Below are 14,086 nucleotides of genomic sequence, written 5' to 3'. Positions count from 1 at the left end.
AAAAAGCGAAAATCAAAATTCATAACCTGTAAGTACTTTTTAAAAATATTTTAGTCCTTTTTCACTTATATTTAATTATTACCTTAAGTAAAACTACATTTTGTAAGTAAACATATAATTTAAACCCAAAATTGCGTCTTGTTTATAAAAAAAAGTTTTTATGTAGGGAAACAATTATTTCAAAAAGGGGAAGAAATGACAATTAACTGGAAAAACATCTTTTTTTTTGTTAAATAGAATGTTGGTTTTCATTTGCAAGCAATTAGGAAAGTCATCCATACATCAGCAAACACGACGCATAAAAAAATTTTAAAAATGCTCAAAAACGGCCATGTGCACAATGAGTAAGGAATTGTCGAGAACCAGCAGTATAGATGGAATTCAAAAGCTGGTTGGATACGATACGACGAGTGCTCTCATTTGAATGAAATGCAAAATAGATCAATGTATAAATAAAATTAATTAAAAATAATTGATTTTATAAATAATTAATAACATTAATTAATAATAATTTCATTTTAATGGATAATTAGAGTCCATGCCTTACTTTTAATTTCTGTGGTTTGAAGAATAATAATGTAAGATGAAAGCCACATCTCAGAATCTTTTTCACATTTAGAAAGGTGTTTATCCAGATGATGGAAGAAACATCTAAAAAGAAAACAATATTCACATGTAACAAACAAACTATATACACTATAAATGAAAGTAATTTGAAAAATGGTACTTTTTAACATAAATGAGTGTCCAACAATTGCCCAGGATTGTCAGTTTATAGCATCCTCAGAGTAATGCAGATAATTTAATAGGGAACATTTAAGTATTTACTTGATAGGGGAATTAAGTATGCAATTTAAAATCCTTTCACATTTAAAATATTTCAGTTCAGAAAATATTGTATTCATTTTAATGTGCCTCAAATTATGCTTTGAAATAATTGTCAACATGGAGAAGATGATAAGTAAGTTGTTGCACAAGTGAGAAATAACAATGGTAGCATTAAAATAATTATTTTGTTGTTGTTGCACTTTTTCCATTTTAAAAAGTGTTTAAATATAGAAGTTCTACAATGATGTAATATTTAACCACATTAAACAATAAGTGATAAAGTAATATTGTAAACCCCAAATTAATTAAAAAATAAAAAATATTTCATAAAAACACTTTTAAATAATTTTTACTTTTCAATAAGGAATTCAAAAAATTTCACTTTAGCTCCATAAATATAAAAAAATAGTAATATTAATAATAAAATAATGAATTGGGAGGATGGCATGGTCATCTTAAGGAACATAAGACTGTATAAAAAATTGAATAAAATTAAGAAAATAAAATAATAATAAAACAAAAATTTCACACTAAGAGCATTGTTACATAAAAAAAAGTAAATATAGTAAACTTATGTGACTTACACCAAGATTTTCTGTTTATAAAACATAGTAGTTAAAAGGAAAGCACTTGATTTGGAAATTTGTATTTTCGAAAATGGCTCACAACTCTATAAGAAAACATAAAAATATAAATTGATTTTGAAAAATGACAACTTTTGAAAAGCTCAATTTTAATAAAGACTACAAAAGATTATGTTTTTATCAATTCATCGTAAAACTATATTCTCAATATAAATAGCAGTACAAAAATTAATATTTACAGTAATCTTCTGTAGATAGGCTGTGGCTTATCTGTGTTTAAAGGTTCGATTGTCACGATGTGTAGCCTATATACCAATGCAGCCTACACGAAGAATTCATTTCCTCCAAGCCACCCATGATAATTTTGCATTCACAGTCAATTTATTTAAAAACAGATTTTGACAGAAATTTTTTGAAAATTATGAACCCATTTCGTAATGTTTGCTCTGAAAGCGTTTTTTAAATTATTTCTTAGTTTCTTATTAAAATATGGGGTGATAAAAGAGTTTGACGAAAAACCGTATGACACCATCTACAAAAGGGGTTAAAAATTCTGATTTGTAAATTACAAATAAACTAGTTCATTATATTTTTTACTCTCTTCTCATCTATAATTTCTTCATAAATATTTTCTTTTCTAATTGTCACAAAAATAGAAAATAAAATCTTTTTATCCCATGCATCGATTAAATTTCTGCAAATACTTTTAGTCTAAATTCTGTCTTATTTATTTTTCAACGCTGATTAAAAATTTCTGTCCCTTTTGCTAACCATTGTATACAACATACAAGAAATAAAAAATTACCTACTGCCGATTAACTGATGTAAGAACTGTCAGAGTGCAGCAGAAAAAAAAGATTAAATTTTAAAGAAAGAAAATAAAATTTAAAAATAGGAAAAAAAAATGAGGTTCTGCAAAACAAATCCCCCAAATGAGTTAATAGAAAATATCACAGATGAAATAGAGCAAGATTTCAAATTGTTATTATATTTTAATCGGGACATAAGCTTCAATCTCAGAAATTAAACTCATTTATCTGTCAATGAAATTTATATTTCATTTTAAAAGTACGTTATATTTAATATTTTGGATCGCCTTTTCTTCGAATCGATTTCAGCAATATTGTTTTCCGTGGTGTTTACTTCAGCATTTCCTTTATCACCTAAAAAAACTGTTTAAATATTTTACTATTTTTAATCATCTGTAAAGTTATTTATCACTGATATACATGTTTCATAATAATTAATTGAAGCGTAAAATTCTAGAACGAAAGATTTTGTCGTATCAGAAATGTTTCCTTTTTAAATCAACTGCTATCGTAGTTTCTTTATTTTTTTTCAACGAGTTATGATACGATGATATTTGAAATTTTAAGTGATATTTTTTGCAGGTGCAGCATGTACGGCGTATCTACTGAATATTACTATAGTTGTACGAGATATGACAAAAGTTAGTGATTTTATTAAATAAAACTTCTTGCAATTCTCAAAAGTTTTCTGCAAATCTCTAGAGGGAACAACACAGAAATTTTGAAAAAACTGATATTATAATTACTAGGAATTTGCACTGTTTTCATATGGAAGCAGATTTATTTCAAGTAAAAAAATATTTGACAGAAGTATAGAATAGAACCTGTCATCACAAGAACCTGTTTCCTAACTAGATTTGCCCAACTATCTATGAAAGAAGCTCTGTAGCAGCTTGTATGATTGCCAGAGTATCTACTAGATTGCAAAACAGTGACAGTGAAACCACTAAAGTAACAACCACTTCTTATTTAAAACGATTTTTTAGGACGGCATAGAATTTTTTTCCATTGTCATTTTGTTGAGAAGAAATCATTAAGACCTTTCAGAGTGACCATGCAAAAAAGTTACACTAGGATGCACAAATAATCAAAGTAAAAGGAAAACAGAATATGTTAATAGAAATGATCCCTAAGAACAACCAACCTGAATTAACGACTGTGGAATAAATACCCAAAAGTTTAAAAAAAACTCCTCTAACAATTTGTTTAGATTGTTTCTGTTTTACAAATTTTGATAGATTATGCCTAGCAAATTTGGTTGAATTAAGAGTAAATGAAATTTCCTCTATTACAAACTACCTATTTACAAAGAATTATTATTATCATATATTATTTGCAATTTCAAGCAAAACATTGAGTAGAAGCTGAAGTCCTTTTCTCCCCATCATACTGCCTACTATTTTTTGATTCAAAAAAATTTGTAACAAATAAAAGATTGCAGGAACAATTGTCAATTTTTGCCATTTTATTGTCGTTAAAGTAAGCTTGTACGAAAGTAGACAAAGATGAACAAAACTTAACTGCTGACACTGTTTTACCAGCAATGAGAATTTACAGTTAAATACACTAAAAATTTGCAGAAAAAATAGTCATTTGACTGGTCTTAGCATTTTTTATTGCTAAAATTTTTTGCAATTATAAAATGAGAAAAAATGGCAATAAATAAAGGAAGTAAAATGTGAGTAAATAAAACTTTTTGGGAAAAGAAAACTTCCACAAGTCTAATACATTCTAGCTTTTAATTTAATATAAATATTTACACAACAAACCTCAAAAATAGCATCTTGACTCTCAACTACTGTTTTCCTAATGCTAGATAAAATATTTTTTACAAAACAAATCATGACATCAACTTTTTTCAATGCACCGTATAAGAACATCGTGATGAGGGAGTTTGATAAATTGCTCTGAAGTTCTCGAACACCCTAGGAAAAAAAAAATAATAGAACATAATTTCAACCAGAATAAATAAATTCTAGCATTTTCAAATGTGAAACTTTTAATAATGAATTTTAAAAAAAATGATAGATTAAAAAAAAAAAAAGATTTATTAATGATTATTAAAAACGATTAATATATTAATGAATATTGAAATGAAAATCTTAATGATTTATTTTTTTAAAAAAATCAAGTGATTTAAATCAGACTAATCCTGCTGTTTACCAAAGCAGATTTTTGCACGCACTTCGCTTTTTATTTTTTAATTATTCTGGGTTTTTTTTCTCGTTTTTTTTTCAATATTAAAAAAAAATCTCTCGCTGAAGAATAGGGAGAATAGGAAATTTATGTATTTATTAGGGTTTAACAAGTAATTATTAAAAGGTTTTTTTAAATTATTTACTGAAGACTGTATTTTTGGTATAAGTAGTTCTGATTTTACTTGGTTTTTTTCTTTATAAACAATAATAGATATTTTATATACACTGGTTATCATAAATTAAGGAAAATTCACAAAAATCGCGATAACTCAAGAAATTACACATGGAATTTTATGAAACTTACCCACAATATACAACACATAGTAAGGTATTAAACAACATAAAAAGAAATTATCAGACATTAATAGTAGTATAGAAATTAGCACATGTATAAAATAAACAAATTGGAAGTATCGGTTTGCAATAGAAAAAGTACCTTTAATATGGAATATGATTGCCTCTAGAAGCAATACAGCACAAACAGCGATGTGTGATGCTTTCAATTATGCGGTCTATCAGTTCAATAGGAAGTGAGAGCCATTGCTCTTGTAAAGCAGTTGCAAGCGTGGCAAGGGTCTGAGGGGGCGGATTGATGGCAGATACACGCCTCCCTAGAGCATCCCAAACGTGCTCGATAGGATTCAAGTCCGGGGATCGAGCTGGCCACTCCATGCGAGTAATTGTTTCCTGTTGAAGATAATCATCAACAATGCGAGCTCTGTGTGGTCTTGCATTATCGTCCTGTAACAGGAAGCAATCACCAATTGCCCCGGCATATGGGCGCACATAAGCATCAAGGATGTTGTCTCGATAAACCTGAGCATTCACGGTTCCCCTTGGAAAGACATGGAGGTATGTGCGCCCTCCTAAGGATATGCCTCCCCAAACACAGACACTGCCTCTTCCGTATGCATCTCTTTCACGGATGTTTGATGGATGATAACGGGTCCCAGGTTCTCTCCATATCAAATAACGTCTACTGTCACTTTCTAGACTAAACCTGGACTCATCCGTAAAGAGAACAGGCCTCCATTGATCTGACGTCCAGTGGACATGTTGTCGGGCCCACTGCAAACGGTCTCTCCTATGGCGTGATGTGAGCGGCACGCAAATGGCTGGTCGTCTCGCATACAGACCACCTTCGTGGAGCCTTCTGCGCACAGTTGACGTTGACACCAACCTTCCGGTGGCTGCAGCAAGAGAGGATCTAAGATGTGTCGGAGTAGCGGTTCTATTCCTGCGTGCACTTAATGTCAAATATCGGTCATCGGCACTGGTCGTAACAGTTGGCCGCCCTTGACTGAACCTCCTAGATGCCGAATCTGTGGTTTGAAATTGCCTCCAAAGTCTATGAACCACAGATGGACTCACATTTAGCCATCTGGCCACTTCTGATTGACTCTGCCCTGCCTCTAGTCTCCCGATGGCTCTCCATCGTAGTTCTTCAGGCAAATGATGCCTAGAGGTCATTATTACGAATTGGCTATCTCAGATTTTCAATGTCGCAATCACAGTAAAATTTGTGTGCTTTCTCTCAAACTTGGACTTTTATGCTCCAGGCAGATGACGTAAGCCGAGTGCAGCGCCACTAATTTGCATATTGCAATTTTACTCAGCTACTCTTAGTGGACAACATATGCAAATTTTGCACGGTTTGGCTTACTTTTGAAAGAGTTATCGCTATTTTTGTGATTTTTCCTTAATTTATGATAACCAGTGTATATACTAGTGGGCTGCGCCCCCTGCTCGCTAAAGCTCGCCAAGCCCCGAAAACTGCCATGCAATCTTATATTGTTTGCTTCGCAAACCAAGCTCGCCTCGCTCGCTACTAACTTAAGTACATTGCAAATCCATATAAAAACTTGTTTTTTAAAAAATTACATCTTTTTAGTAAATACTAAGTCATTAAAATAAATTTGAATTCAAATAAATGACATGTAATTCGTTAAACCTATTAGAAATGTGCTATAGTATAATTCGTGATATAAATAAAAAATGGTCAAATAAATTCATAATATATAAATTCGGGAAAAAAAGCGCTCGAGACAAAATGCTAAAATAGAGATCTATCGACAAAGACTACTCATTTCTGCCTAGCTTAATAGTATGAGATTGGCGCAGCTGGTGCTCTCTGGTTATTTCAGTTTCCGTTTTTAAAAGAGCTATATGTTGAGCCACCTCAGCTAGATTTGGCATGTGACATTTTTAGGGGCAATCATTCGTCGATTCGCCGTGTAAGAGAAAAAGTAACGTAAACAAAACAAAGCAAACGTTGCCACCGGCGAAAAAGAAATACAGCCAAAATTTGGGAGCCACGTAAGAGAATTATATAGATAAAATGTTGAGAGAGATATATGTTGAGAATCACTGATCTAAGTAACGTGTAAGAGAAATAGATCACAATGAAATACAAAATGTCCTAAGTATTAAAAAAGTCCTAAGTATTAGTTTCCTCACAGGATTAAACAAAAGTTAAAAATACTTGATACAAAATACTTCAATAGTCTCGCAATTAAATAAAATAGAATAGAGAAGTTAGAGAACATTACTTACATGAGTGGATAAGGCATTTACAAAATCATCACTAAGGCAACAGATAAATTTTCTAAAACAATCAGATACTAAGGTGATAACTTTATCATCTTTCTCAACAGAAAACGCATAAATTCCCATAGTGATATATTTAGTCAACAGGTTGGACACGTGTGCAATCATGGAAGGTCCATCTTCTGTTTAAAAATTAAACATAAACTTTAAATATCATCAATTCGATTAGATATCAAAATAGTTATCTAAATAAATACACTTAATGAGAATTAATTGAAATCCCTGTGGCAAAATTTTTTCGAGCTATCTATGACACAAAACTCTCTGGCACTAATATCTTTCTGCAAGATATTTTTAATAATAAGAAACTTATATGTTACTAATTTAAAAACTTTAAATTTTTTTTAAATTGAACTTGTAATAATTTTTTATTCTAATATTATGGGTGATATTCTCTCATTTTGTGGGGGGAGAACACACAAATTATTTCGTTCCTGTGCCGCAAATAATTATTACAATAAAAAATAATTAAAAATCATGAAATCCGTAGTAGTAATTGCCGAAAAAAAGAGAGACGAAATCTCGTGATTCAGACTCTTCAAATGCGTATTTCGTTTCGAGATTACACTGTTGTAATAAGCATTATCGGATAAAGAACATCAGATTTAAAAACTATGGTGAAATCAATAGCAATAACTACCATAAATTCATGAGAATTAATGCCTTAAAAAGTAAATACTCAAATGCATGATTCAAATTTTCGATATTGTCTGAAATATATTGGAATATTTAAAATCCACATGAAAATCAATATCAATAACTGTGGAAAATACAATCGAAACATTACATTGATTTACGATACTATCGGCGCAAATTGAGCTCATCAAAAAGTGATTAAAATGCAATTTTCGATCGAATTTAACATTTACCTCATAGAATTAAAGTCTGGAATATGTAACCATAACTCTGAATAAATTGCAACTGCAGCAAAAGCTTGACTATTCAGTACACAAGAGAAATCATAGAATTTTGCATATTTGAAAATGATGGATATTGAAGTGCTGAAAATCTTAATTTTAATACAGTACAGAACCTTTTATCCGGTATCCAAAAAACCGTGAAAATTTTTTCTCGTCATTTTGAACTAAAGAGGATTGAGGAAAAGTTTGGAAATTCCAGTCATCCTTGAGGTTGAGTAGTGGAAGACATAGTTTTTTTTAATTTCTTTATTCTTGTGTGTCAAGAGTATATCTCTTTCTTAAATTTGAAGATCTTTTGAAATGGGCAGGGAAGGGACAACAGAAGGTGAAAGAATAATGAAAAATATATAAATCACGATGTCTTATAAACATAATGAAGTAAAAGAAGTGAAGTGGAAATGTAAACTTTCAACAGGTGCATAGCAAAAATTTTCAACAAAAAATAAGCACCTTTTAAACACTTTTCAAGCACTCAAAAATAGCACTTTAAAAATATCATAATTAGGCAGAGTTGACAAGTTTTTGACAATTGACGGTTTCATCCGTCATGTCAAAAATCACCTTTTGACATAGTTTTGACAATTGTCAAAATCCCAAAATTTTGGCATAAGGATAATTATTATCTATTAAAAATACGAAGTATTTTTAAAATATTAATTCAAAACTAATTGAATCATGAAACTGAGAATCTCTTCCAAAATGTAACAGAATTGAACATGAGAGGGCAAAAACCCTTTCCCACTGAATCCAGCTCAGCATATGCACACATGGACCCACAAGTGTTTCATCAAACATGTAAAACGAATGGTATTTTCATATGCTACAGACGGATGGCACGCCGAAATATATTGGGTTTGAATTAATTGTGAAAATATTGGATAGAACAATAGCATTTTGCATAATTCGTGGCGAAAATGAATATGGTAAGGAAAAAATATCTCATTTTGGAAAATGGGAATAAAGTACTTTTTAAAAATACCCTATGTAAAAAACACCCTTAAGGGCTTTTAAAAAATGAAAATCGAAAATAAGCACTTTTTAAAAACGCTATGCACCCAATTGGAACATGAAAATGGCAAAAATATTGCTATTTTTTATTCAATAATAAAGTAGGATCATAGTTGTGTTTTTTTTCTTCTCGTTTTCCTGCCATTTTGAACTAGAATGACTGAGTCATCCTTGAAGCTGATTCTTGAGTTTTTTTAAGTTATCCTTGAAGCTAATTATTTTTTCTCCTTGTTCAATCAAAGGTTAAGCAAGGGCAGACTTAGATAAAATGAAGAGAACCCAAAATCTTAAATAAAAAAATGTTCTGCTAGGAAATAATTGATTCTTGTAAGTTTGTTTCAACACTCTCGTCGCTACCTAATTCAAACAAAATTTGTTCAACAATCACTAAATTTATCAAAAGTGTTTTAATTTTTATTTTAAAAATCCTTCTTAGAAAAAAACTGAACTTTGGATAAGACATGTTCTCACTAAGCCATGATTTAGCAGGCCGCACCAAAGGCTTATGCTTAAAAATCTAAGTGTTTTTTTTTTTAAATTTTTCTGCCAGGTATTGCTAAACATTTTTTAAAGAAACAGCAAAAATATTGCTTTTAATAACTAGGCCGAGCTTAAATGAAAACTAAAATAATTAATGACAAATTGCATTTCTGGTAGAAAGATCAAGGCTAAAATTCCGTAATATAATGTTATTCAATAAACAAAACAAAAGAAATATCTATTTCCGATATACTTTTTACCATAGAAATAGATATTTCTAGCTCAAAAAGACAAGTTTTTTTTTTTTAAGTGATATTGTTTTTTAAACATCTAGGATATTTTTTTATAGAATTCTTCAAGGGACACATTTTTTTCCTTTACATTCAAAAATATGCATTAACCTTGAATTACATTACTTATATGGTATCTTAAACTAACTTACATTAATCAATACTGCATAGTAATCTACATACTACATAGAGACAGTGGCGTAGTTTTAATGCATGTTCAGGGTGGGTTATCGGTTACCTCCTTCTAATATATATATTCTAAATATTGAAATAGGCTGGGACAGCCTGGTTGGCAGGAAGCTGGACATACATTTGTGAGAAAGGGAGATCGAATCCTGCTGGCCGAAGACTCCTCGTGTAGTAAATGATGACTGGTGCTCTATAAATCTGTCGGGTCACTAAGTCCTCCATGTCCCCATAATAAATCAATACCTGGGGGGGGGGGGGTTACTGAATTAGAGATTGATCATTCTCTGGTTTAGGTCAAAATTACGATCTGTGGATGAATGAATGAGTCCACCCTATAAATGGGTGTAATGTATGAGTGCGGAAGAAGTCGAATTCTTAGCCATAGATCGCTCCCCCTCTGGCTTAATGGTGGACAACAACAACAATAAATGCTCAAATTCCATAAAATGAATAATGCAAAATTGTTTTATCTATATCTGTTCAATAGTTCACTACTTACAGTACAATAGTTTATTAATCAAATAATATAAATAATTTCGGAGGGGGTTTTGTCCCCAAAACTACGCCACTGCATAGAAATACACAGAGTAAATTACTGGAAAGTATATTTTAATAAATATAAAGAGCTACAATTAAAACATTACCAGTTTCTATAAGCGTTATAGCAAACCTCAAGTATTTGCAGGAGTATAAACAATGAAATCCTAAGATCACTAATTCACCAATAATTGAGCATAAAACCTAAAAATAAAAATAAAAAATTCAAAAATGAAAACAAAACTTCAATTGCAAACACAAAATCAAAACACATTTTTAGTGACTCTACATAATTAGCCCTCCATAACTTTTCAACCATTGCCCGAATTTCCATTCGGTAAAGTGTTATGATGACGAGGAATCTTCAAAATTATGCAGAACAGTTAGCATAGCAAAACATTCTTATGCAGAAACACATCTTTATCAAAGAAGAAATTTTTTTGAAAATATTTGATTTATCCCACTCCCCTCTTAATAAAGAAACTAATCCATATAAAACTGGCTTTTATAATTTAACCACTAGAGTTTTTAAGATTTAAAGCGTCACATTTCATTTCATATATCTAGGAAGATTCAACAAATTTTTAAAAAAATCCCAAAAAGTTATAAATTCTTCTCCAACAGAATTTTTTTTATTCTCCTCAGCATTTGGTTCATAAATATCACTTTAAAACTCTTTTATTGCCAAACTTCATCAACACTCATAAATGCATTTAACTTTCTCGGATTCCTGTTTTCTGAAAGTAGATTAGGCGTAACTGATAAGAGGTTTGTTTTATTGCAAAATTTTTATTAATTCATTCAAATTTTGGCATTAAACCAATGAGTTACACTGGCTTTTGTTAACAATAATTTCATTTACACAATTTTTAAGAAATTTCAAACAGAATTACAAAGTATTTGGGGGTCGATGAACAAAAAAATGTTTGGTGTTTCTTGGTTAAAGAGAAAGAAAGAAGGAAAAAAAATTGCTCACCTTGCATAGGGATACAGATAACTTTTGAAATGAATAGGAAGCTTGATTTTGTTTCTTACTTGACCTGGGAAGATTATTATTTGACCAGGCTAAGCTGCAAAGAGTGTTCTGCATCCATGTGACAACAGTATCCAAAAATACAATGCTTTTGCAATCAAAGTTCTAAATAATAAAAAAAGAATCAGAAATGAAAGAAAAGAACACTGGAATATAAATTATTTTTTTCATTAAGAAAATAATAAGTCGTGTTTTGCATCCATGTGACAACAATAATTAAGAATACTATGTTTTTACATTCAAAATAATAAATAATAATTAGTAATTGATTAAAGGAATAAATCAATATCAATCTTTGATCTTTAAGAAAATAATATGTTGTGTATTTTACAATAAGTTTTAGTTCTATTCTTTTAGAAATGACATTTTTTTTCCTCAAAAAAAAGTTTTATCCGTATATAGATATAATTTTTTTTTTTTGTTTAAAACTTTCTCAACTATTTCTAGATAATTTTTTCTTAAATGCAAGACAGTTTTCCTCCATAGAGATTATTCTTCGTTGTTACATAATACTGCAAATAAATTTTTCATTTAAAATTGTAAAACTTTTAAATACACTTTAAAAACTCAAAAACATAAAAAAACAGTTAACACATTTAGTTACAGAAAAAGGTTTAAAATTGAAGTCGAAGTTTTTGGTATTGTTTACTTAATTTTAAAAAAAAATGACACAATTTTCAGTTGGGCTTCAATATTCTAAGGGTCTATTTGCTGGATAAGAGGCTGTAATTCTCAAAAGAAGGAGAACAGCAATTTCGAGCTATAAGATTCTAGTTTTAAAAATCAGATATATGTTACAAAAAATTTTATATTTATTGTGTGACCACAAACAGAAAGAAGGGAAATTAACTTTTACCACATATCATTGTGACTCTGGTAAAGACTGAAGTGGATCGGATCTTTCAGAAAAGGGTTGTTAATTAGAACCATGTTAAATAAAAATAAAGCATGTTAATTAGAACCATACTATGACAAGTCATGTTGGTACAAATCACTGATTCAGATCATAAGTTCGAATCAAATGATTCAGATCTCATTTCAAATTTTGCCATTTGGATCAGTGATTCGAATAACATGACTGATTCAAATGACATGACGAGAACATTTTTCTGGTTTTTGACTGAAAGCATAAATGAGAGGTTTTTGATGTGTAGATAATATAAACTCTACCCTCAAGCATACGTCTGAACTTCTTAATTGCCAAATATATAGTCAATTCTTGTTCATATGTAGACAAATTTTTCTGACTCTTACTGAGCTTAATTGATACAAAAGCAATAGGTTCCCATCTATTATTTTGCAATTGTCTTAAAGATCTACCTACTGCTACACCTGATGAAATGTTAAAAATGCTAAAATCAAGGCTGAAAACTAAAAAAAAAAATATGTAGAACAAAGCACTTTTTTTCTAAAAGAAAAAATAGGGAATATAGGACAACTGCAAGGCCAGCCGCAGTGCCGATGAAAAATAACCTCATTGATAAACAGATCGTGGGTTAAACCCCTTGCAGTTGGGCTAACCATGGGAGTTTTCCGTCCCCATATAAAGCAAATGCTAGTTAGTTCCATCAAAAAGTCCTTCACGATAGCTAATTCGTCCCAATGCTTGATTCAAAGCCGTAGTGGCTCAGGGAATAGAGAGTTTGCCTTTCAATGAGGTGACCCAGGTTCCAATCCCGGCGGCAGCTGTTTGATATGAATTCTGCTCCCAGCTCACAGTACTTACATAAAATATCCTCAGTGATAGATGGATTATGGGTTAGAATCTCCCTACCTTCTGGCTAACTGTGGGAGGTTTTGGTGATTTTATCTCAATGTAATGCAAATGCAGGTAAGTTACATCAAAAAGTCCTCCGTGAAGGTTAGTTTGTTCTGATGCTTGATCCAGGAGTTCCCTTGTCTTATGGGTTTGGTTCAAAAATTGAACTATTGAGGCTATGTAATTGAACACTGATAGTCGTAAACTTAGAGTTGGGTTGGCTGTTTAACGCTGGTTATAAAATGTTAATGATTAATCTAGGAGTTCTTTTGTGTTCTGGGTCGGGTTCAAAATAACAAGGCTACGGAGGTGAACATTAATAGGCGTTAACACAGAAATGTGTCACACCACTTATAAAATAAAACTTTTGAGCTGTTTCAGTACTTAAGTGATTTGAGTCTTAAAAGAAATTACCTCCTGATTCATGAGGGAAACTATCTTCAGTAGAATGTGAAACAAATCTTTCATAAACTCTAATTCAACTTCTGGAATATATTTCAGTTGATAGACTTCAATTCTTTTCTATTAAATGAGATGGAAATGTCATAACAAAAATATTAATAAATAAAAAAATATTATATACAAAATATTTCATACTTACTTTTAGAGGATCAAATAAACCAAGAAAACTACTAAGCTCGTTCATTGAATGCAAGAGAAGGATTCTTTGACACAAAGAATCATTTAAAAGAAATAAAAGGATTTTGGCTCCTAGCTTATGCCTTGATGCGGCAGCTTCATTTTTTGACTGTCCTTTCCTTTTCTTTGTCTAAATAAAGAACATGATTTGTGAAAATTAATAATGAAATTAGAAACAGTGACTTATTACAAAAATATTTCAACA

At 30.7% G+C, this 14,086-nt stretch overlaps 1 protein-coding gene across 7 annotated transcripts in view; it reads right to left on the bottom strand.

The window, feature by feature from the left end:
• LOC107450369 (condensin-2 complex subunit G2) overlaps positions 1–14,086 on the bottom strand; it is a 71,301-nt gene that overhangs the window by 4,259 nt on the left and 52,956 nt on the right. For all 7 annotated transcript variants that reach the window (XM_016066136.5, XM_071179383.2, XM_071179384.2 and 4 more), the window contains 8 exons: positions 13,844–14,011; positions 13,657–13,764; positions 11,427–11,588; positions 10,558–10,654; positions 6,973–7,148; positions 3,991–4,146; positions 1,413–1,498; positions 548–651 (listed from right to left, as the gene is read on the bottom strand). In XM_016066136.5, coding sequence (XP_015921622.3) covers positions 548–651; positions 1,413–1,498; positions 3,991–4,146; positions 6,973–7,148; positions 10,558–10,654; positions 11,427–11,588; positions 13,657–13,764; positions 13,844–14,011 — 1,057 coding nt within the window. The remainder of the gene's footprint in view (positions 1–547; positions 652–1,412; positions 1,499–3,990; positions 4,147–6,972; positions 7,149–10,557; positions 10,655–11,426; positions 11,589–13,656; positions 13,765–13,843; positions 14,012–14,086) is intronic.

Source organism: Parasteatoda tepidariorum, chromosome 1, assembly GCF_982258835.1.
Source record: "Parasteatoda tepidariorum strain Cologne lab strain chromosome 1, Ptep-v5.0, whole genome shotgun sequence".
Classification (NCBI taxonomy): domain Eukaryota; kingdom Metazoa; phylum Arthropoda; class Arachnida; order Araneae; family Theridiidae; genus Parasteatoda; species Parasteatoda tepidariorum.
The sequence above is the reverse complement of the archived record's forward strand: the minus strand, read 5'-3'. Positions and strand labels throughout refer to the sequence as shown.